Raw genomic sequence first — 21,697 nt, 5'->3', positions numbered from 1 at the left:
TTTAGAAATCATTTAGATGGTTCTCTAGCAGAGGGCTAGATGGTTCTCTAGCAATTTCTCTAGCAGAGGGGGAAATATATCTAATCCCGCCAAGTTTCCCTTTAAAGAAGCCCTATGCAGATCTGGTTATTCCTTTGCTGTTTCTGGGTTTTCGCCTGATTTGGGCTCGCATTTTTCACGACATAGCTCCCCCTGCAGCTTCGGTAGCAAGTGACTGCTACGCTAAACCCCCACTAGCTAGCGAGCTAGCCATCAATAAACCAAGCTAAACACTTTGTTCAAGAGACTATCAAATCACTTTACAAAAACGAAGTTCACCCAAGGGTAGGCTACTTACAATTTCAACAGCACCAAAGCCAAGTCGGAGTCCGTTTTGCAGTCTTCTTAGAAACTACAATCTGACTACTTCCGCCGAGTTACATCCGGATGTGTTCTGACCGCGACCAGAAAGATGCATATTCGTTTTTTTCCGCGGAGAAGCACTAGAGGGAGATGAAGCACCCACCAAACGACCCAAAAAGTGTTGTAGAACCATCAGAACGACTCTCAACCTGCATAATTAAGGTATTTTTTGCTAAAATTGTTGCATAGGGCTTCTTTAAACTTTAAAAGGTGGTTTAGCAAACTCCTTAAGGTCCTCTAGCTGTAGCCTTGTGAGACCATCCTGATCTTGCAAGCTCTATTTTTCCACTCGCAGATAAGGGAGGACTGTATTTCATTGGCTGTTTGCAAGGATTAAGGACTGCACCTTTATGATAAAAAGAAAAACACAACACCCATTAAGTAACAGTACCCTCTTCCCAGTGTTGCCACAGTTACCTTGAAAAAGTAATCTGATTACTGATTACTCCTTTAAAAAGTAACTTGGTTACTTTACTGATTACTTGATTTTAAAAGTAACTAAGTTAGATTACAAGTTACTTTATTAGTTACTTTCAGCAGCTGCCGACAACACCCCCACCGCCTCAACATAAAAATGATAACCTGTTTTGCCAATACTCACTATACTGGAAGTGCATTTTAACAGTAATGTCAACAATGTATAGCAGACATCCCAACCTAACCTACTTAGATACTGAAATTCAGATGTTTGTTCAATAATGTCTAGTCAGTACACCAAATAAGGAAGGCCTATTGATAGAAATTGTGATAGTAAAATATGTAGATTTTGGTAGTTTGGCCTATTCATGTAGCCTTGGAAACTAGCCATCTAGTATAGGCCTGAGTAATATGCAAATGAAATTACACTTGCACTTCAACAAGTCTTTTGCAATCATTTAACCCGTCGTGAGCAATGCTAAAGTCACTCCCAGATAGCAATTTCCTTTGGGCCGGATCCGCATAAAAGCCATTAGATCCGCCTGTAGCGGACATACGGTATCTGACTGTGGGCCAGGTCTGCTCCTGATACAGGTTTCAGCTCTGCTAGCAATGCTGTTTTATCACCGGTTTACAGATTTGTCCCAGGTCCAATTTCCGCAACTCAACTGGAAGTCAGGAGATGCGTTTAAAATACAAAACACCGATTTGGCCCAAACCTGTGATACGGATATGAGCCGAAGGACCATTTTTTCACAGCAGACCCAGGTGGTAATGATATTAATTAAGGTGCTGATTCTGCTAAATTGACCTTTCCCTACTTCATTGTCAACTGGCTGCTAAAGAAAAAAAAAGGTATTTTGGAATGGCACAAATTTAGAAACCATGGGGGTGCACTATGTTCCCATGGCCACTTCATTTCTACAGTAAGGCTGGAAAAGAAGATATAGTTGGCTCAATATTGATCATATGCTCGTTTCATTATTTTTACTATTACCTAGCAGTGGTAAAAGTAGTCAATTGTTGTTTGTGTCAGATCAAACAGTGCTATGAGACAACCCCATATTCTTGCCACACATGCAGAAGTCCAAGCAGTAACGTTAATCAAGGATCTTTGGTTTGCTCACTATCAATCTTTTGACATGATTTGCCAGCCTGGACTAGGACAGCCCAACTTTTCAAGGTAGGCTCTGCTTTTCTGCTTTTTATCTCTGTTGGTTTATTCAGAGACAACAATAAGCAAACGAGCGATTGATAACTTTACTGTAAGGTTATACTATTATTTTCCAGCAATATAGGCTAGGCTACTAGCTTAGCTTGAGCAAAACAGCCATCACAATAACTAGCCTATTTTGGTAACAGCTAACGCCAACAGGATCACTGAACTGGGCCCTGGGCCCAGTTTTCCCGATAACGACGGAGACACACACTTAAGAGGGTTTTCTACGATTCATCTTACGATCGTTCGTTTGTTTTTTCCGACTGTTTCCCGAACATGCTCGTAGCGTGAATGCGCGTGCACTGCTCTTAAGATGCTCTTAAGGGGAGCTTCCACGTTAATAGTTCTGAAATATCCTCTGATTTGATGGTGATGTCAGGTGACTGCACGTCACAGCTATAGGCCTACCGTTTAAGCTTCGGATCTACACATTAATTCACTTCAATACGAAAATAGAAACACTTTGACATCTGCATGTAAGCATCCCAAGTAGGTTATATACCACACACAGACATAAATAATTGTAATTATTTAAGATTAGATTGTTGCACCATGCAATAGGCTACTTTTTCGCTGTGTCACTTAAGATCACGTTTGAAGATAAGAAAGAAGTCGAGTAAGAAAGTGAGGAAATGTGAAGGCTTAGATTTTGATGCAGTAGGCCTACAGACTAAACCACATGTTCCTTTCTCTGCTTGTACCCTTATAGGCCTAATAAAATATAGCCCTCACTTAGCAAAGATAATGGCAGACTATTCTGGCAACGTCTCGTTTCATAACTTGATTGCATTTTTGTCTGCTTTTCATCACATTATTATGACCATTAAATGTAGGCTATGCTGTTTTGCATGTTAAAATCTAATTCATCACAGGTAAACACAATAAAGAATGGGAACATAAGTTGGATTATGTATTCTAAGCAGGGCTTGAAAACGAAATTATTTTTCAAACGTTCCGTTCCGAACGGTTCAGGTAGGCCTATGTTTAACGTTTTCGTCCTTGCGTGCGTTCTGCCACCAACATATCGGTCCTGAACCGGTTCGGAAAGCAAAATATCGTTCGTTCTTAAAGTTCCGGCAGTGTTTGGTGGGCCTATCAAGTCTATTTTTGTGGACTTTACCTTAGAATAGACGTACTCATTATTTCCCCTTGATTTAGCCTATACCGTAGCTATGCCCAAAAATAATAAATCACAGGCGGCATCCAAAAACATTCAGATGGGCTATCCATCCCATAGCCTACAGACTTACTGTATGCCTATAAATAATTTGTTATCAAAAATATTTCTGGATACGTGCTAAACTCCTTACCTGGTTGTAGCCTAAGTTTTATCCATATGGAGATCTTCAAAGGCTTGCGCTATAATTCCAACACTGTTTATAAACGAACCTGTCTGTTGCTGACAAGGCCTATCTCAAATTTCCCGTTTAACTCTTCTACATAGAATAGGCTATAATTGCGCAAACATTTCAAATCCCGACTTTAAAACGACAAGGCGTGGACAGGCAAAATAGGCTATTACGCATAGGCTACAAACAATTTCCAAATCAGTTTCAGTAGCCTACGCTACGAGCTGGCCTAAGATCCGAAGCTCACATTAACAGTGTAGATGCGGGCTTGTTTTTCGCACAACCGGAAATAGTCTCCCTGACATAGGATATGCTTTTGTGAAATTTTATAAAATATATAGAGAACGAAAAAAAAAACGTTATTAACCGGTTTTGTGGATTTCAGAATAACGTTTCTGTTCCGGAACAGTTGAAGACCATTTTGTTTTTGTTTCTGTTTCCGCTCCTCGTAAAATTCCGTTCGTTTTCGGTTTTCGTTTTCGTTCCTTGAACTGGTTCGGAGCCCTTAGAATTCTAAGTTGTAATTCCTCTGTATGTCCTGTTGGTGACCTCAGTGAGAAGTACTGTTAAGACGCTCTTAGCCGGTAACGACAACTCTGGAGCACTCGTAGATCTATGAGTGTTTTCACGGCGCTCTTAAGCTACGATGGTTTCGGGAAACAGTCGGCAAATCTTAAGACGTTCGTAAGAGGGACTTTACGACGCTCTTAGGCTTAAGATGCTTTCGGGGAACTGGGCCCAGGATGCTCGCTGTCTTGGATGCGCTTCAGGCACACACGCACCACTCCTCTCTCTCTCCCTCTCTGTTGTGTGCACGTTAAACTCAGATGCACAAGCGATTTGAAGTCCGGTCTGGCTTGCGTGCTCTTGTTCGCTCTAGGTTCCGGGAGATTTTATGTAATTTGCGGGCGTCAGGAAGCCGCTATCAATATGTGGGAGACTCCCAAAACTTTGGAAGACTTGGGATGTCTAGCTAGACAGCACTTGTCGCCAGAACAGAATGTACAATGTTAATGTTGTCATGTTTAGCTGACTCAAACTCAAAATAATGACTGTATAGATCATCAAGCTCTCTCTTTTACATCCAGCTATGCTTCATCGGTGTCCTCAGCTGGATTGGCGTCTGCATTCTGACTGCTGTCTAACCGAGATGGCTTGGGAGGAGGCGTAGGTGCAGTTGTCTCAGGAGTGGTTATATGTGTCTCCACCACTTGTATTCCTTCCTCTTCATTTGGACCACTGCCTGGTGAAAAGGGAGGATTTTGGGGTTTTGGAGCAACAGGTGGACGATATGATGGATTATCTTGAGGAGATGCAAAGTTAGTCTCCATCTTTGCTTCGGTCCCTCTCTCTTTACCATTTTGTTCTGAAATGGTGGCATTATTCTGAGGGATGCCTGCTGAGAGTGGCTTGGGAGGAACAGGCGGAGGAGACTTGAGAAGTGGAGAGGTCTCGGTCTTCTCTCCACCATCAATATCATTAGCCATGTCACTGCACGATTCCTCGGAATGTGCAGCATTATTCTGCTTGAGTGGAGAAGGAACTTGTGGTTTGGGAGGAACAGGTAGACAATTTTTGTTAACTTGAGGAGGAGTAGATGTAGTAATGTTAGTCTCCATCTTTGCTTCTTCATCAACTAGAACAGGCTTCAGAGGAAGAGGCAGAGGAGACTTGAGAGGTGGAGAGGTAGAGTTATCTGTCTCTCTATGCCCATTCTCCTCTTCATCATCTATTCCCTGTAGTTTACATGCCGGATGATTACTCTCTGAATTGGATTCCAAAGGAGAAAAATTGGTGTTATTAGATTATGTACCACAAACATGTAGGCGCGTGTGTACACACACACACACACACACACACACACACACACACACAATACACTTACTAATCTACCTTGTTAGATTATTGTTCCATGGAACAGTCTTTTTTGTACCATATGTCTACCTAAATTGTTTTGTTTCATTCTTGTTTCAAGTTCAGCATCAAGTTAAACACACAAGATGAAGAATCCCTTGTGCAGGTGTTACAGTGGGCATCGCTTTCAAATGACCACTTCATTCGCGCATTACGCGGCGTGAAGCTGCGTGAAGCTTTAGTACCACTTTCAGCCACTGTGCGTCGCTCTGCCACTGTACATCGCTCTGCCTGCCGTCCCTTGCATAATTGTTGCCGAGAGTAATCCCAGCCTACGAATTCAATAACAAAATAAATCATGCATAATTAAACATTACCTCGATTTAGGCTACTTGGGTATGGCTTAAGGCTTGACTACACGAAAATCGAAATCGAAATTTGCTGTGTACATTATTGTCAGTGTTGGGGTTAACGCAACTACGCAAATCAAAACAGTGGTGTGATAATTGAGCCAGTAGAGAAATAACTGTTCAGAATTAATCTGTAGCCTTGGGTAGGCTTCTGCAGAAAACAATGTTGTTGCCGATTTAATACTATCTGGCGACGTTTTTAACAGGCTACGCAATAGAGGCTTAGACAACTATGACCCACGTTTTGGTTTCGTAAATTAATTTGCCCTACTTCTTGACTGCAATGTAGTCAATTGACTGCTTGACATGTCATTTTTATTTTTCTGTACAATAAACAATTACATCTGCTTTATGCCGCAGAATTACATTCATATTTGGCTGACTGCAGACGCGCCACTTCCCTCCCCATATTCCAAGATTAAGATAGTATGAAGTGCTTTTTGTAAAAAAAATAGTTAAAACGAATAGCTATTTGCAATTTGACAAAACACTGGTCCTCATTTTGCGAATGCGAGGACGATATGAGCCTGTTGCATTTAGTTAGATGTCCGAGTCACGCATAATGTTTGAAAACCACTGGCTCGTAATCACAATAATTTAACACACGACAGTTGGATAACCTACTTCATCATGTCCCCATGCCTACATTTTTGTGAGTAGCATAGAGATCGTTAAAAACAATAAAGTATGGCTCTCCGTTTGGGACATCGAAAACTTATATTTTTAATAGACTACCGTCGAAGATGCTGACTTGCAAAAGCCTCGGGATAACACGTTATCTCCACTATCATCAGTCATGCCCCTTGATCAAAGTGGGGAATGAAATAAAAGTTTGAGAACCACTGGCTTAACAAGTTACCTACAGTCCAGAACACAGAATCTGTTGCAATATTCTGATTATCGGCGATGATATCGGCAAATGTTTGTTTTCCAAAGTAAGAATTTCACTTCACCATGCACCTTCGACAATACCTGGTATCATTACAAACATTATTCTGTGTCCTAAAACTGGCATATTTTATGGCATTGTGTCATGTAAGTTCGTTGCAAAATCTAGAGAAATGTGTGAGGTGGTCAGCGGGGGACAATTGAGACACACATTGGATTGTGTTATTACTTGAACACTCCACACTATCCACAGTTGTGGTAGGCCTATCAGGGGCAGGAGGATTACTGTCAGCGCAGGCTTTATATAAAATTCTTCAACAGAAGGCCTCGAATGTTGTCTTGTTTGTGGAGCGCTTTGCTTCGCTTCTGTAATTTCGGCTTCATTGAAAATGAGGGCTTCCCTCAATGACCCTCCGAGAATAAATAAAGGTTGAATGAATGAATGAATGAATGAATGCAGGCTTGCCCAAAATAAAGGCATGTGGTTTGCGCAGCCTACAGTAAATAACAGACCCGCCAGAATGTGCGTTATGATGCTTTTTTACGAGCAAGATGTTTTGGTACCCTACGCACACTGCATGTTCTTAAATAACAATGATCATCAGTAATATTCGACCATTAATTTGGGTAAATGGGCAAGCGTGACCACCTTGATTGGCTGATTGGCTGATGATTGTAATGCGGGCATGATTCCAAACACCTCCCTTACGATGATGAGTGACAGGTCTCAGAATGCGTGCGCTACACAAGGACGGAAGATGATGAATAACTGGGGCCGTAGGCTATTCACAAAGGCTTTTATCTTACTACTAAGAGTAGGCTACTCCTAAATCGCACTTAAAGATTTTAGATTGGAGTTTTCTCTTAAAAGTTATTCACAAAGCCTTTCAGACAACTCCTAAACTAGGAGTGAGTCTTCGTGGCTATGGATGACGTCATTACGCATGCACGAGCTTGACTGAAGTGACCACCTTGATTGGCTGACGATTGTAACGCGGGAATTCCAAACACCTCTCTTCCGATGATGAGTGACAGGTGACCGGTCGGAGAATGCGTGCGCTACACAAGTAGTGCGAAGGACGGAAGATGATTAATAACTGAATAAAAAGGCCTAGCCTAAATGAATAAAGAGTAAGGCAAAACAAATAGCTTAGTAGCCTAATGAAACATAGGCCTATGGATTGATGCAGTAGCCTACCTTTGCAACATTATTAAATGAATCTGTCACCGTATCCCTAGGCTACGTTTGCAAAGAGGAGAACATTTTAATTTGATTCACAATGAAACGTTACATTTCATTTACATGTTAACAATGAGTAGTTTTGGTTGTTGTTGGTGGCATTATTGCATCCCTTTTATGAATGCAAAATTGTTCCCTTGCGATTGGAAGCTCATGTTGCGCATAGGCTATTTCAAAACATCGCAACGTAAAATGCCACAAAAAAGCTGTTTATGAATAGGTCTTAGTGAGTTAGGAGTCCTCTCGACTTAAGCTGTCCCAGACTTAGGTGCTACTTTTAGGTCTAAAATGCTTCGTGAATTACTTTTTGTGAAAAAATTAGGAGTCCTAAAGTTAGGAGTGACACGCCCATTATTTTTAGGAGTTGCTCCTAAATTCGCCAGTTAGGAGCTACTTTTAGCCTTAAAATTCTTTGTGAATACGGCCCCTGAATAAAAAGGCCTAGCCTAAATGAATCAAGGCAAAACAAATAGCCTAGTAGCCCAATGAAACATACGGATTGATGTAGTATCTTTGTAACATTATTAAATTATTCTGTTACTATGCCTACGTTTGCAAAAGAGAACATTTTAATTTGATTCACACTAATGTTACATTTAATTTACATGTTGACAATGATTAGCCTAGTTGTGGTTGTTGTTGGCGGCGTTATTGCATGTTAGTTATGCCTACAATGCAAAATTGCTTCCTCGCGATTGGAAGCTCCTGTAGCTGCATAGGATTTCAAAACCGCAGGTTTGTGAATAGGTCTGTGAGTAAGGAGTCCTCTTGACTTCTTTTAAGCTGTCAGAGGTGGGAAGGTGTGATTTTTGGGGGGAAGGGCCGGATTAACTGGGCACAATTGTCTGATGGCCCCCCTTCCCCCCAGCCAACGTGAATCGGGTGGTTAGTTAATAGGCCTATCGTGAAGATTTTTCCTGCCATCTAAGGCACGAGCGCATCTGTGAGGCCAAGCCTCACCAAGTAGCTCGTTTGTTTACAACTAACATTCCATTTAATTAAACTGCTTTAAAGGCTATGCCGAAATAGTTTTCAACATTTTGAATATTAGTGTCGGGTGAATTGAAATGTTCTCAAAGTAGCCTTATGGCTGAAAGCTGCTTGGGACCCCCCGTCAAGCAATATAACCATACAAACGCGCTTCCTGCACTCATTGTTTCAAAAGGAGTAATTTTGGCTTTGTCAGAACTGAAGAGCTGTGGACGGCACGGCACGGTATGCCCAATGAAAATAAATTAACGCAACGCAACACAACACAACACAGACCCCGCTTCTCTCGCGTCAGTCACTGACATGAACGAAACACAGAACCCGCTTCTCTCACAGCAGTCACTGACAGTAACCTAGAATAAATGCATGGGGAAAAACACTTCCCCATGACAAAGACATCGTAAAACACTGAAAGTTAATATTTTGTCACTAGCAACATTCATCTGTCCTTTGTCAAATGTATTATGTTCCAAGTACCCTATGCGTAATTCTGATTCATAAAGTTGAACAAATACATTTGCTTATTTCACAGAAAAATATAAATAGCCAGTCTACAGTGCAGAGTTGGTAAGTTATGGTAGGCCAACCTGCAGTGAACATACAAACAGGGGAAATTATTTATCATGCAGCTGAGTAGCCTCAGGTGCGCACGTAGACATAAGGCCGAACATGCAAGCGCCAATGAATCGTGCTCTCACGACAATCGCGCCGTTAAACTTAAATAGGTTAACATCACTCAAGTTCGCCTTCAAGCAAGGAAAACGATGATTTGAAGACCTCTGTTTCGTTGGAAGGGCAATGGGTAGCAACAGGGCAACACAGAGACAGGCCCGATGGCATGGCTGTTTTGAGAGTATTAAAATATGGGATATTCTACGGGAAAACATTAAAACGGCAAGACAGCGGGGAAAGTTAAAATACGTGATAAACACGGAAAAAGTTGGCATGCATTGTTTCGGTCTCCGTGCACAGGGATTTTTTGTCATACTATTAATCACATATGATTATTTGTGAAATTGTGCAAACAGGCGCAACACATTTGAAAAGGAAGGACTGGTAGCATGCAAGCTCACGGGAAAGATTGATTTAAGAACGTTATCACAAAGTGTGTGGCTGTGGCGCGGGCGGAAGACAATTGGCAGGGGAGGGTCATGTCTTTTTTAACAATTCTGTCGGAGGGTCATTGAACAATTTCTAGCAGGCAAGAGAGGGTCATGCAACTTCCAACTGAAGCACTCAAAATTCCTCCGGTGGCCCCTTCAATAAATAACGATCAGTCCCTAGATTGCTGCTGGGCTATATGTCTTGGTTCTGTTAACAACTCATTGTCAAACGCATAGCCTATCTCGCGGTTGCATCCATTACAAACAAACATGCAATGTGAACGTCTGGGATTGGGGAGAGCACTAAATGCTCTACTGAATAAGCACGAAGTCAAACCTTTAAATGAAAAACACTCTTTAATAATCCAAAAAAATAAACCGCTAATGAAGTAAACTTGTGACCATCAAAAATCGTTTATCGCTTGTAACTCCGTGATACCAGGACGTAACAGGAAGGCATTTGGCTGAGCAACGGAGGTTAATATGCTCCATGTTTTGTCCAAACTGTCTATCATCGTTGCACTCGGAGAAAACCGGAATGTTTCATTCGTCCCCGTTTCAATCGTCCCGGTTGTACCTACTCAAAACGCAGATAGAACCTGAAAAAAAATAACCTTATTATTTTAAGGTAGCGAAATAGCGTTCAGCATGATTCATGCCCAATTAATTCCCCCTGTTAAAGTGTTCGCCTTTGTAGTTTGGTTTCGTGATAGCCTATGATAAACGGCTTATGGCCAAATATGTGAAAACGTTAAAATACAGTAGGCGATAAACCCGGAAAAAGTTGACAGTGATTTTTTCATAATCACTTTGGAGGGTCATAGAAAAATGTATTGCTGGCGAGGGAGGGTCACGTCTTTTTGGACTAATGCTCCCAAAACTCCTCCGGTAGCCCCTTAAATAAATAACGAACAGTCCCTAATGAAGTAAACTTGTGACCATCAAAAATCGTTTCTCGCCTGTAACTCCGTGATAACAGGACGTAACAGGAAGGCATTTGGCTGAGCAACGGAGGTTAATACTCTATATTTTGTCCAAATGATGTCTGTCTATCATCGTTGCACTCGGAGAAAACCAGAATGTTTAATTTGTCCTGCGTCTCTACGGCTGCAAACGGGATTCACTCGCAGTTAACCAAATATTTCTTTATTAGGGCAGGGCAGGCATATTTCTGGCTATTACATTATTTCTAAACCAGTCTGCTAAAGTCTGTAGTGAAGTCTGTGTAGGGTTTTCCAGGCTCCATTTCTTTTTACGAGACACCCTGCTCACTTGAGCCATCTACCGGTTGTTTGGGTTGTTGCAGCGTCTCACTGGAAAAATACAAATTAAAGTCGCGTGATACCGCGTGATCCCACGCGCGGACCGCGAGTGAAGCTGGCCAAGTCGAAGCACTGCCCACTGTACATGTTTATTGTCACATGTAGGCTAAGTAAACAACATGTACTGTATACCAGACCAGTACTACTTTGTTACAATATGACTAACTTACAGACTACCATCTTTGTTAAGAGAACTGTAGAAAGCATTCTTGCTCTTATGAATCTGAGTTTCTGAATGAGGGTTGGTTGATTACAACTGATGTAATTCATATACTGCAATAGCCTACAGAATAGCATCAAAAGACTAATTTACCTTTTGAGCATCTCTTCCATGAAATGATCACAAGGATGACAACAAGGATGACAAAAAATAGGAAAAGCAGGAACCACCATGATCCTCCTCCTCCTACAATACAATATCCATCATTAAAACATGGTACTTGTATTCATTACGCAAATCTCATTAGTATTACAATAACAAGCTAGACTGTTAATTACCAATTTCTTCCTGACCTGCGAAACAGTCAGCAGCTCTGAAATACTCAGTCATCTCACTGACTGGGTTCTTTACCACACAGGAGTAATCTGAATTTGTGTTCTCTACCCTGGAGATATTTGGCCCAATCTGACCAATAAAACCTGTTTTAAGGCCAGGACCAGACCAACTGTAACTAAGATGAGGACCTTCAGCCTGACAGAGTAAAGTTGCGTTGCCATCATCATTTATCTTGCAGGCGATGCTGGATTTCGACACAGGATCTGAACACAGAACAAACACAATTGTTGTTAATTACAAACAACACAGCAGACACCAAGGACATTTTTGATGGTATTAGACAACATATTTCAGATCCTCGTCAATAGTGGGAATCTAGAAAATGAGACAAGACTTCTAAAAGACTTCTAAAAGGCTAATCAAAACTTTTCTCATCTGTTGTTCCTCGTTGGTGGAACACACTGCCAGTTCCTACAAGGGCAGGGACATCCCTCTCCATTTTCAAAAAACTCCTGAAGACCCAGCTCTTTAGAGAACATCTCCTCTCATACAGTAGCAACACTTACAACAAGTCTTGCTGATCCTAGCACTCACCAGCCGTCTTAAACTGACACGTAACTGTTAAAAACAGCACTCACTGATGCACTTATTCTTACTGTACTCTAATGTTTTTTAAATTGTCCTACAATTGTTGAGAATTGCTCTAAAACTTAAACTGTTTACCATGTTGTTAGTCGCTTTGGCTAAAAAAGCGTCAACCAAATGTAGTGTAATGTAATGTAATGTAAATGTGTGTGCGTGTGTGTGTGTGCGCGCTATACATAATAGCACAATGCAACAGGGCTGCCAACTTTTAAAAAAAAACCTTGAAGTGAGATTTGGTGGGGCCAACCAAAATTTTGCTGCGGAAAAATGTTTGTTTGGCTCATTCAGCATTATTACCGTACAGTAAAAAAAAACGTACATCAGTGGTTCTCAGGTGTAGGGACCAGGGTCCCAGAGTTTAATTAACATTGGTATCAAAGGGATCTACTACTAGGACCTCGGCCTGAACCTGCTTTCATCTGATGCTGTGTCGTCCTAAGGGTGTTTTGTAAGAAATATTTGTATATTTTAACTTTTAAATGCATCAATCAGGTGCACTTTCAAAATAAATTCAGAGGTCAGACTTGCTTATTTTTATGGAAATATTTGTGCTGTAGCCTAAACTATTTTGCACTTCAGAATTATAACCATGCACACACAGGTGGAATAGTTATGGTGATATTGCAATAAGTTCACAACCACAAAACATATATGCTACATTTTACAGTTCAGAAATTTTAAAAAATGTGTGTACATTTCAGCGCTCCATGAAATTATGCAGAAGTGGTCACCTGTGTTATTCAGCTAGTTCATTTAAGATAAGATATTGGTCATTGTAATGGCCATCTAGCCTATAGCCTACATACTCTTCCTTTTTCAGGATGTACCCATATCTGGGAACGTATGATGTGAATGTTTGCATATGGCTTATGTCAGGCTTTATATTAATATTTGTGTTTCATTATTTGATTTTCTTTATATTTTTGCATTAATGTCACGAGGAAGCATGCCAATAGAAATATATTTATCTGTGTTAGTCAAGTCAAGTCAAGTTTATTTATATAGCACATTTCATACACAGAGGTCATTCAATGTGCTTTACATAAACAAAACCAAACGATAATAACAAATAAAAGCATAGAAGGGCAATATAGTCAAAGAATAGTTAAAAGGTAAAGATCATAATAAAAAGAAAACATAAAACACAAGGTAAAATCATTTAAAAATAAAGAATAATTAGTAAGCAAAAAAAAAGGCAAAAGTAGTAAAAAAAAGTAATAAAAGACAAAGTAGAATAATTATCGAGGCAGATTCAGAATTTGTAACTCGGCACAGTTAGCAGAAAGCGTCTGAGAACAGTTTGGTCTTTTTTGGTCAGATTTAAAACTGGCTACAGTTGGGGCCTTTTTAATGTCATCCGAAAGTTGGTTCCACAGCTGAGCCGCATAGCAGCTAAAAGCTGCTTCACCATGTTTAGTTCTAACTGTAGGTTTTACTAGCAGGTTTTTCACCTGGGACCTGAGAGGACGAGAAGGTGTGTACTGCTGAAGCATGTCTGACAAGTATTTAGGTCCTGCTCCATTTACTGATTTATAAACAAGCAATAGTGCTTTAAAGTCAATTCTGTGACTTACTGGAAGCCAGTGCAAGGACTTAAGAATTGCAGTAATGTGGTCAGTTCTTTTAGTTTTTGTTAGAGTCCTAGCTGCTGCATTTTATATCACCTGAAGCTGTTTAATAGTCTTTTTAGGAAGGCCTGTGAACAGTCCATTGCAGTAATCAACCCTGCTGGAGATAAATGCATGAATGAGTTTTTCTAAGTCATGTTTTGACATCAGCCCTCTGAGTTTGACAATATTTTTGAGGTGGTAAAAAGCTGATTTAGTTATCGCTTTCATGTGGCTGTTGAAATTTAGATCACTGTCAATTAATACACCAAGGTTTTTAACAGTATCCTTTGCCTTCAACCCTTTTGTGTCAAGGAGAGTGGCAACCCTAAGTCTTTCCTCATTTTTACCAAATATAATTACTTCAGTTTTTTCTTTGTTCAGCTGAAGAAAATTTTGAGACATCCAGGTGTTGATTTGTTCTATACACTGACACATAGATTCAAGAGGACCATAGTTGTTTGGTGATAGAGCTAAGTAAATTTGTGTGTCATCTGCATAGCTATGATATGAAATCAAATTATTTTGAATGATTTGTCCAAGTGGGAGCATATAGAGGTTGAATAATAGTGGCCCCAAGATCGACCCCTGGGGAACACCACAGGTCAAGGACGTTGGTGTTGAGGTACAGTTTCCGATGGCAACAAAGAAGCTCCTTTCTTGTAGATATGATTTTAGCCAGCTGATAACTATGCCTGTAAATCCAACCCAGTGTTCTAGTCTGTGTAGTAAAATATTGTGATCAACAGTGTCAAATGCTGCACTAAGGTCCAGTAGCACTAGGACTGATGTTTTACCTGAATCTGTGTTGAGGCGTATGTCATTGGAAACTTTAATGAGAGCTGTTTCAGTGCTGTGATTTGCCCGAAAACCAGACTGAAAGTAATCAAAATACCCATTTGATGTTAGGAAGGTGGTTAATTGATTAAAGACTACTTTTTCAATAATTTTGCCAATAAAAGGTAGATTGGATATGGGCCTGTAATTGTTTAGCATGGAGGCATCCAGGTTATTCTTCTTGAGAAGTGGCTTTACAACAGCTGTTTTCAGTGACTTAGGAAAAGTGCCAGACAGCAATGATACATTTACAATTTGAAGGACATCCGCCGCTATGAGGTGAAAAACAGTTTTGAAGAAATTGGTAGGCAGAGTGTCTAAGACACATGTGGAAGGGCTGAGATTCTGTACCGTTTTTTCAAGTGTTTCGTAGTCTATCAAGCTGAACTCTGACATCAAGTTTAGTTTCCCTCTGTTTGTTGCTGGAAGTTCAGGTTGTTGAATTTGTAATTGAGCAGATATGTTGAGTCTGATTTTGTCAATTTTACCTTTAAAAAAAGATGAAAACTCATTGCATTTATTAGTTGAGAGAAGTTCAGGCGCTAATTGTGAGGGGGGATTTGTTAACTTATCAACAGTTGAAAATAGAATACGAGTGTTATTTGAACTTCTATTGATAATGTTAGAAAAGAAAGACTGTCTTGCTTTGCATATTTCAGAGTTATATGTGCGGAGCATCTCTTTATGGATTTCATAGTGGATCTGAAGTTTGTATTTACGCCATTTTCTTTCAGTCTTAGTGGGATTGGCTGGAACCTGACAAGAACCATGATAGTGGGATAATCTATGGCTGAGCAACTTACAAAAATGTATGTACTGATAAATAGTTTACATTAGAATACATTATAATTTCGCCCTAATGAGACTATGTAGAAATGTGTTGCAATTTCAAAACCAGATTACTCAGGAACCACTTATTGCACAGAATATATCCTCGTATTCGGTACGGTTGGCTGTTTATTGTGATATTGGGTTTGCCATGTGTGTTGTGTGAAGGGTTAGTGAAATATTTAACCGAGAGTAATTTGCACTGTGTGCAAAATGCAAATATGATTAGCCTAAATTGAATGTCAGTTTCTCGCGAACCATTTATCACAGCAACTTGGCGCTAATATCATTGGAAAGCTTTGATTCCGCTCGTTCACATGATGCGTGCTATGTATAGTTTAGTTTAGTTGAACCTCATCTGCCAGGTATTTGACCTACCAGGTTGACACTTCAGCGTGAAAAAATACTCAATAATACTCAAAGCATACCTGAAGCCGGGGAAATGCGGGGGAAATACGCCTGGGATGGCTTCTGAAGTAGCATCGCAAATGAGAGAAAATTTAGAAAATTCCACAGACAGGGGGTGCTCTTGAACCCGCTCACCGTCTCTGAAAGCATAACTAGTCGATCAGTGGCTCAACAGGTAGATCTATAGATAGGCTAAACTCATTTTTCAGGCATCTGACTGACCGGGTTGACACTTCAGCGTGAGAAATCGGGGGTGTGGCGTGTGAGCGTGTGAAACTAATCAAATGTGTGTGTCCCACGGCCAATGCGTGAGAGTTGGCAGCTCTGATGCAATGTAGGCTATAACCAGTGATGGGCAAGCTACTTGTGGTGTAAATGTAGTGAGCTAAGCTACCAGTTACTCTATAAACCTTCAAGACAAAATGTAGCAAGCGAAGTTACATCAATTTTGCAAAAGTAGTTCACTACATCAGAAGCTACTTTGTAATTTACAAAAAAAATGAACATAAACCAATGAAATGAACCAGCTTCATGCAAAGTCAGTGCTATGTCAATGACCTATCCAACATAACTCAAACAGATACAGTAACTTAGTTACCTTGATTTACACATGTATGCTATAGCATATGTTCAGTTCAAAAACGAGAAAAACAGACTCCACCAAGCAAAAGGAAAGTAGGGCCTACTGAGAGAGTGTGCAAATGTGGCCCAATTTGGATTTGGCCATTTCTTAAGTTTGCAGGACAAACTGCAAGCTAACTTTTTACTGTAACTCAAAGCTCTAACACTATATTCAAATATATACTATATACTCTCTCTGCATGACCAGCCGCTCAATGTAGCCTGCATAGGCGAGGGCCTATGGCAAAGCCTCTTCCCCTCGGCTCATTTTGAGGTTGGTATGCAGTCAGATTTAATTTCAAGTTGCTGCTGAAGTGTTGAAGTGGAAATGATAAGGACAGCACTGCTAACTGCAATTCAACACAAAACATGTTGTGGAGCTTAGACCATAGGGCCTTGGACCATAGACAGGAAAAGGGACACAAAAGGCTGCCCTACCGCCAGTGCTGGCTAAATGACAGCTCGACTAATAATGCATGTGGTGGGTAGAACTAGCCTGACGAGCCAGACCCACATTAAAATGTAGGGTCTGGGCACTCACCGTTGGCAGTGCTCAGTCCGAGGGATGGGATAATTGGTTGTCTTTCAAATTCCCTCTGCACGCAATAGGACAGCGCTACAACTCATGAGTCCAATGCGTTTTCCCACCAGTGGAGCTAGTTGGCTAGTTCAAACTTTAGCCAACTTAAAAAAGCTCAACTCCTGTCACGCTGTTCGCCAACAGCAACATCCATCTTCTTTGGGCCCTATCACGACAGTCAAAAGCGGCAAGCGCTTTCGTCAAAAGCTTATTCAAATTTAGTAGGATGTCCAGTCCACATTGGGAGGGTTTTCGTCGAGCGCATGGCGCAACAAGGTGTTCCTAGGTTTTTTTAATCAGTCATGGGTGTGTTTGGGGCGTAACATCATTTAAACAAATGAGAATGACATCTGTCATTCCCTTTAACGGCGCAAAGCGCAATGTCAAATAAATGCATCTGTATTTTGACATTCAACGGCGCATTTGAAGGAGGCTGCTTACATGACCGTATGGAATAGTCATTCCACTAAACCATACTTTACTAAAACCTAGCATAGCCTTCACGCATTTGCACTCCTCTATTATTTGAACTCATTGGCAAAGTGAAACTAACATTACCATGGTGTCAGTCAACGACAAGACAGTTACACAGCAAATTGGACAGTGTAAATTATACTCTGTAGGAGTACATTTTACACCGTTTCGGTGTATATATGGGTCCAAGTGTCCAGTGTTCTCCCAACACTGGACACCAGAGTTAAAATATTAACACTATCACAGAGTTAAATTTCTAACACCACAAGTGTTCAAATGCACTCTTTCAGAGGCATCATTTGTCACTACTTTGAGTAACTTCAACACCTGTAATAGTAACTCCTGCAACACTGAAATAATAAAATGAAAACTCTGATTCAGTGTCCTTTCAGCACCTGATAAGGTAAAATGTACCACTTTAAAGATAATATTTATCCCCAAAATATAAAGAAATACAGATTGAGAGTACCACTTACTCTTATGCAGAAATTATGCAACACTCACCAAAATAACATTTAACACCTATGACTACAAAACAATATTAACTCATTTAGAAATTATTTTACACCAATAGATTTAGACAATGCGCCAGGCCACTCCCTAGGCTGTTAATTACCACACCCCTGGGCGCATTGTTTTAAAAATAAACGTGCAAAATAAGGAATTAAACTTTGCGCCGGGTGGAAAACGAGTTTTACGCCATGCGCCAGGGTGCAAAATTAGCCCTTTGTTTTCAAGTAGCAGGGAATTCAAGCCAAACCGTTGCAATCATTTTGACTCTGCCATCAATCATTATGTTAAGCCCGCCTAACGTCTCTATACACGATGTGATTGGCCCTATCGAAGTTTAATTTTTCCAGCTCGCAAGCCAACGGAGAGTTGCTAGACTAGCCCGCTATAGGGTGCGTCTAGATTTCTAGGCTAGGGTAGAACAGGAGAAGCATGACTTCCCTTGGCCTCTGTTATGAAACACCGACTCATTTTGAATGGTTTATGAAAGAATCAAAAGCAAAAGTTGAGTGTTAGGCTATCCCTAATAGCCTGGCAACGCCCAAAATCACGTCACAAATCTGGTTTTACCAAGCTATAGGCTAACCTATGCACATATCCACAGGTTTCCCGTTTACCAACAAACCTAGAATGCGAGTGCAGCCGTGAGGCAGAAGACGCTTGGTGGCCGTCCACAACGTTATAAACCTAATCTAAATAGTCGGCTGCTGTAAACTACAGTCGGATTTTATTGTATACCCCTGTTGTCTCAATGATAACATCTCATTTCAGACTATATTTCAAAGTTTGCCGTTCATTTGCATTATTAATATAACATCGTATTTTGTCATTTTTGGCGAAGACATGCGTTCCGTTAGGGATATTTAACATATTTCACATTCTCTAACTATCGTGATTTCGAATTGGTGCAGTTTTCAGCACAAAAACTCATTTTATTCTTTTGCTCTTTTGCATTGCTATATGCTGTTCTATGGTGCTTTTTAACTCTTGGTTGCGCACGCATGTTTTCGTGACGTTGGATAGAAATCCATGTATGCAGACACCCACAAAACATGCCATTGTTTTATGGCCTACAAAATACATTAAATATCAATGGCTTACCAATTATTATTAAGTCGTCTTTGACAGTGTGTATATTTTCATTTATAACAAGTTCTCCTTCATATAACCCAGTGTCTTCTGATTTCAAACTGAAGATGGTAAGATCGCCTGTTTTTGGAACGAGAGATATTCTTCCTTTGAATTGCAAGTAGTCCTTCACACCGGATTCTTCATCCCAGTCGGCTACTTTGTTACCCTTAAACTTCCACAGAATTTCCTGAATCCCTTGTTTGATGTTCGCCTTAAGAGTTATGTTCCCATTTTTCTGAGCGAACAGCGCGGACGACGTCGCACCTGGGCAAAAAAAAGAGGAACAAGCAAAGCGAAGTTATCATTAGTCAAATAATTGCAAAATTAAGTAGCCTAGCCTAGTCTAGGCTAGGGCTACTGTGATAAGGTAAGAGCATTCAGCTTACTTAAACATGTGTACAACAAAAAATGTATAGCCCATGTTTTCTTTGACAGCGAATGGTCCATTTTTAGACCAGAAATGAAAGTGAAACTCAATTCCCGAAAATTCCCTCTTCCCTGGCTCAGGAAAGGCTTCACATTAAAAGTACCCGCGATTAGGGGCATTGAGCGTGACAGTCACCATAGTTGCCAAATCCGCTTATAATACGCGACGTTGGGCTTGTTTTTACAGAAAGTCCTCTCCCTGACTTCCAGATTGCCCATACAACGCGCGAACTGATGCGCCAGGAGAGGGCGACGCATGTTTCGTCTGAGTCTGTGTGAGCGAATCCAGTGAAACAATGCAGCCTGCTGCGCCGACTATATCCCTCATTCACCTACTGTAAGGGCCTATGCTATCAGGGTTGACTGTGATGTGTGTGATAATCAGAGGCGATTTTCGAGACGTTTAATCATCGTGTTGTTCTTCACTGCCAATGATGCCCTTAACTCTGCAATAACTTTGCTTAAACCACTCCAATTTAGTTTGTATGAAATTTCTATCATACACATCATGAACGCAGAGTTAATAGAAAATCTGTTTCTGGATGTTTTATGTTTTATTTGTACAAGTAAAACGCTTCATAGTGTAGGTTAAATTAACATTTTGCGATTTGAGCATAGGCCTATATCAATCGCCCATATACCATAGCCTAACATTTTCATTTGAACAACCTGTTGGACTGTCTAACCTATTTATTTCCATGCATGGTCGTTTGCCTACATCGTGACATTAAGTGACAGTAAGGCGAATACAAAGAATTATGGACTGACGTGCTGTCAAAGGGGCTGCCCATGCAATTCGCTGTAAATTGCGCACAGCCGGTCAGTCTGAGAATGGCAGCGCGGGCTAATAAGAGTTCATATAACACATAGGCTACCTCCTTGTTCTGCTCTGCGTGGACTGACGTTGTTCTCCATCCCGGCAAAAGACGCCATAGTATTCCGACTTATCCAGGTAAACGAGCTGTCTTGAAATGACATTCTGAAATGCCGTGCATGGTCAGGCCAAACCTTTGCGCGCATCAAACATGTCAAACGAGCGCCAGCGCTGATAGAATAGATAGGGTGCCATTTGCAGGCTCTTACTTTGCTCAAATGAAGTCACAATAATCAATTTAAGGGTAGGTCTAAGTCAGAACAAGGGTCAGGACAATGCGAGAAAACAGGCGAGACTGAGCAAATGCGACTCCGTGTTTAACCAGCATTTCTTGCGCAAAGCTGAATGAAAATTTGCGTAGGCCTATATGCTTCCCGTGTAACAGTTTGCACATCTAAAACTATTATTCTTTTTCCAGACAATCGCTACAGCTGTCCGAGGCTTTTGTGGCGTTTTGCATTGCTTCACGCTGTTCCCTTGTTGGTTTGGAATTTGGTCACCTGTTTGATACACGAGTTCGGGACCTATGGCTGTTTTCATCATCAGGTGTAAACGGAATTATTTTCACAAATGCAGGAGTAGAAAATACAGAGTGCGAATTACCCCACCATAATTGGGGGGTAGGCTACTGCTCCTTCACTTCTTCTGATCATAATGGTCCATTACCATATCAATCCCCACCGTGATCGCCAAGTGCAACATTTGTTGTGCAACACACATACAAGGTCTAAACATGCGACAAACTGATCATCAGTAGGCTACAGAATATCTCATCGTTTTTATACTGTATATCCAAAAGAGAACTGTTTTGATCAACTCTGCCCTCATCTTGTCTCCCTGCGGCCTGCTCACAGCTTTTATCCTGTGCCTCTCTTGTCTGCTGGTCCTTAACACATATGACACAAACAGTGTATAAAACCTAACTGCACTTACACTTTTAATGTAATTGTTTGTAGATAAAAAATAGTTTCATTAAGATAGTATCAGGGTTCTTAGATGAAACTACATTTATCAAACTAAAAATAGGAAATAATAGAATGTAAAAACAATACCAACCAATTAACAA

At 40.7% G+C, this 21,697-nt stretch overlaps 1 protein-coding gene across 2 annotated transcripts; it reads right to left on the bottom strand.

Annotated features, from left to right (window-relative positions):
- Nucleotides 1–4,401: 4,401 nt before the first annotated feature.
- Nucleotides 4,402–20,070, bottom strand: LOC121713759. Of its 2 annotated transcripts, none has more exons than XM_042098650.1 (5): nucleotides 19,718–20,070; nucleotides 19,302–19,595; nucleotides 11,693–11,953; nucleotides 11,508–11,600; nucleotides 4,402–5,152 (listed from the first exon to the last, which is right to left on the bottom strand). In XM_042098650.1, the coding sequence occupies exons 1-5, from the start codon at nucleotides 19,875–19,877 to the stop codon at nucleotides 4,476–4,478; spliced, it is 1,485 nt and encodes a 494-aa protein (XP_041954584.1). In that variant the 5' UTR covers nucleotides 19,878–20,070; the 3' UTR covers nucleotides 4,402–4,475. The 2 variants fall into 2 exon arrangements, with proteins under 2 accessions (XP_041954584.1, XP_041954585.1); XM_042098651.1 differs by having other exon boundaries at nucleotides 11,508–11,597.
- Nucleotides 20,071–21,697: the final 1,627 nt, after the last annotated feature.

This window comes from Alosa sapidissima, chromosome 7, assembly GCF_018492685.1.
Source record: "Alosa sapidissima isolate fAloSap1 chromosome 7, fAloSap1.pri, whole genome shotgun sequence".
Taxonomy (NCBI): Eukaryota; Metazoa; Chordata; class Actinopteri; order Clupeiformes; family Clupeidae; genus Alosa; species Alosa sapidissima.
This window is presented reverse-complemented; position numbering and strand designations above follow the sequence as displayed.